The following is a 3,055-nucleotide window of genomic DNA, read 5'->3' as shown; positions in this document are numbered from 1 at the left end:
GCTACCTGCAATGTATTCAAAAGTAAACCTGTACTTTAAAAGTCAAGTTATTTGGGTGATACACTTTTGAAATTTTCCATGTTACTCCAATCCTGGAAGGGAAGCTGAGAAAAGAACAAAGAACAGTGCTGCATTCTAGGAACTTTATTACAAACTTTAAAAATGCAGTAAAATTAACAGGAAAAAATACTTGACAAAGAAGAAAACACGTACAAATTAGTTCTACCAAGTGCCATCATCCATAAGTGCACAGACCAGACCAGGAAAAACAAGTTTCACTGGCTACCACCTTGTCCCTGAGAAGGACCAGCAACGCTGAAAGTCTTCTTTGGAAGGAGCTGGGAAAGGATATTTGGCATAACTCCTCCTTGAGCAATGGTCACAGAGGAGAAGAGTTTGTTCAGTTCATCATCACTTCTCACAGCCAGCAGGATATGCCTTGGCAGGATCCTGGATTTCTTATTTTCCTGAGCAGCATTCCCCGCCAGCTCCAGGACCTCTGCACTCAGGTACTCCAGCACAGCAGTCAGGTAGATGGCAGCACCAGGACCAACTCTGTCAGTGTACTTCCCTTTTTTAAGGAGCCTGTAGATACGACCCACAGGGAAGTGCAGACCAGCCTTGGCTGATTTGGTTTTCTTGGGTGCAGCTCCAGATTTGCCAGCCACTGTACGCTTCTTTCCATGTCCGGACATCCTGATGGATAAGGAGACCAAAAAGGGTGGAGATCTTCAGATTATCTGTGTGCCTGGGCTACAGGTAACTGGTGGCAAGAACTAAAAATAACAAGGAGAGTTACACCTAGTGTTCTTCCACATCAAGGAGAAAGCTCAAAGAGGAAGAGCCTCGCACCATGGTATGTTAATAGTGAAGCTAAGACTTTAACTACCTCCCTTTTCCAGCCTACCTTTTAGGAGAGGGTACTTGTTGCAAAACCAGTCTTCTGACAACCTGACAAGAAAGGCTTACTGAAGTAGATAATGAGAGCCCAAAAGAAGAGGCTTTTCCCTTCTACTTGGAATGTGTTTGAGACTGAGACACAGTGAGTATTCCTCAATGAGATTTTCTTAAACACTGTAAATGTTACATCAAAGCTAACTAGAGTCCAAGCCTTCCTCTTCTTCTAAGAGGAATCTGTATTCTAACTTCGTCCATTACTAAGTTAGGTCTTCACTTCAAGTCTAACAATTGAAAAATTCCTGCAGCCCATAGAATCTTATACCCAAAACACTCTAAGAGGTTTTCATGCAGAGTTCTAAATTAAAACCCTAACGAGTATTTTCTGGTTGCTGTGAGAGAACTGAAAGTGTTCACCATTAGGAAAAGGAAAAACTTATTTGAACATCACAATACAGACTAAAGAATAGAAGTTACCATCTATTTACTCAAGATTTAGTCAAAACTAGAATACTCTTGCAATTGGAGTGGCAAAAAAAATTAATTAAATAATATTTCTAGGAGTAAATAGGACAGTGACTTCCAGCACAGATGTTTGCAGCATACAAAAATATCCATTACTAGGTTACCATAGGTGGGGTTTTTTTGTGGGGTTTTTATAGAGATTTAAATATTAAGAAAAAACAGAATAAGATTTGAAAGGCAGGAACAAAGAAAACCCAGCACATAATAAAATCCAAGCAAACCAAGCCATAGCTCCTTATCCCTATTTTCATATTCTGATTACTCACATTGCAGACATTGCAGTGTTGCAAATGCAGACGAGTTTAAAAACAGTATAAAGTTCACAATAGCCCCAAACCTCTTACTATATATTATAAATGAAAAATGTATTCCATTACCTTCAAAAATTCTTCTAGTCTATGCTTCTTTACAGCCAGCACTCAGAGGCAAACAAGGCATACAACACCATTGCCCCTAGTCCTCTGGCAGACCCTTTTTATTAGCAACTTTTCCCCTCATCAGTGGCTCACCTGGACTATTAATGAGTCATTCTCACATGTGGTTCATATTCCTTCTAACACCTGTGTGCTCTTTTTTGCTGGGATGAAGTTAATTTTCTTCATAGTGGCTGGTATGGGGCTGTGTTTTGGATTTGTGCTGAAAGCAGTGTTTACAGAGATGTTTACAGTGTAATTCAGAGGTCTTACAGGAATTGCTCAGCAGGGCTTGCACAGAGACCAGGCCTTCTCTGCTTCTCAGCCCTCCCTACCAGCAAGTAGGTTGGGGTGCACAAGGAGTTGGGATGGGACACAGGCAGGACCCCAACTGACCAAAGGGATATTTTGTTCTAAATGACTTAATGCTCTGCTTATAAAGATAGAGGAAGAAGAAGGGAGAGACATTTGTCTTCTCAAGACACCATTAAGCATGATGGAGCCCAGCTTTCCTGGAGACAGCTGAACACCTGCCTGCCAATGGGAAGAGGTGAATCAATTCCTTGCTTTGAATGAATTCTGGTTTGCTTGCATGCAGAGTATTTGCTTTACCTGTTAAACTGTTTTTATCTCAAACCAGCAGTTTTCTCTCTTTTACCCTTCTCATTCTCTCCCCCAATCCCACCCCAGGGGAGTGTTGTGAGTGAGTGGCTGCACTGAGATGAGCTGCTGGAGGAGGGGGTTAAACCACAACACCCTGATTTGAGGGAACTGGAAGAAATAGTTTATAGATGCCCAGAAGCAAATTCTCAAGGACAGAGGAAAGCCAGGCAGTCTCCAAGGTCTGAGCTACAGCTGTATTTCAGTCTCACTGGGTAACTGTCACCTCTCACACACTCAGTCTGGAGCATTTCTCTCTGTACACTGTGTGCAGAATCACTCCTGTCTTTTCTGCTGAAGCTTGAAAAAAAGAACACAGAGGAAATGTGCCTTATAAATGTGGTTTTAGTTGTGTAGAAGGGAGGAAAACTCTGTGTTGCTCTATGTGTGTTCTGGGCAGGTGGAGTTATGCTTTGTTCATCTGAGCCTGAGCCCCACCAAGTGATGTGATGGGACTGCTCCTAAGATGTGGACTTCTGCCCCCTCTTCTGGAAACTCTCTGACCCACATGGGGCTCAGGGTTTTACTGCGGGAACAGAGGGGTTCTGGTGCCAAGGGAC

General features: G+C 42.5%; 1 protein-coding gene across 1 annotated transcript; it reads right to left on the bottom strand.

Moving 5' to 3' along the window:
• Nucleotides 1-231: 231 nt before the first annotated feature.
• On the bottom strand, nt 232-758 carry LOC139794066 (histone H2A-like). The gene has a single exon (XM_071739555.1). It carries the CDS (start codon nt 693-695, stop codon nt 276-278), a length of 420 nt encoding a protein of 139 aa, XP_071595656.1. The 5' UTR covers nt 696-758; the 3' UTR covers nt 232-275.
• Between the last annotated feature and the right edge of the window lie 2,297 nt (nt 759-3,055).

Source organism: Heliangelus exortis, chromosome 1, assembly GCF_036169615.1.
Source record: "Heliangelus exortis chromosome 1, bHelExo1.hap1, whole genome shotgun sequence".
NCBI classification, from domain to species: domain Eukaryota; kingdom Metazoa; phylum Chordata; class Aves; order Apodiformes; family Trochilidae; genus Heliangelus; species Heliangelus exortis.
This window is presented reverse-complemented; position numbering and strand designations above follow the sequence as displayed.

Bases quoted from the DNA above. Each gene is read 5' to 3' on its own strand.
- LOC139794066 (XM_071739555.1), bottom strand. From the start codon at position 695: ATGTCCGGACATGGAAAGAAGCGTACAGTGGCTGGCAAATCTGGAGCT.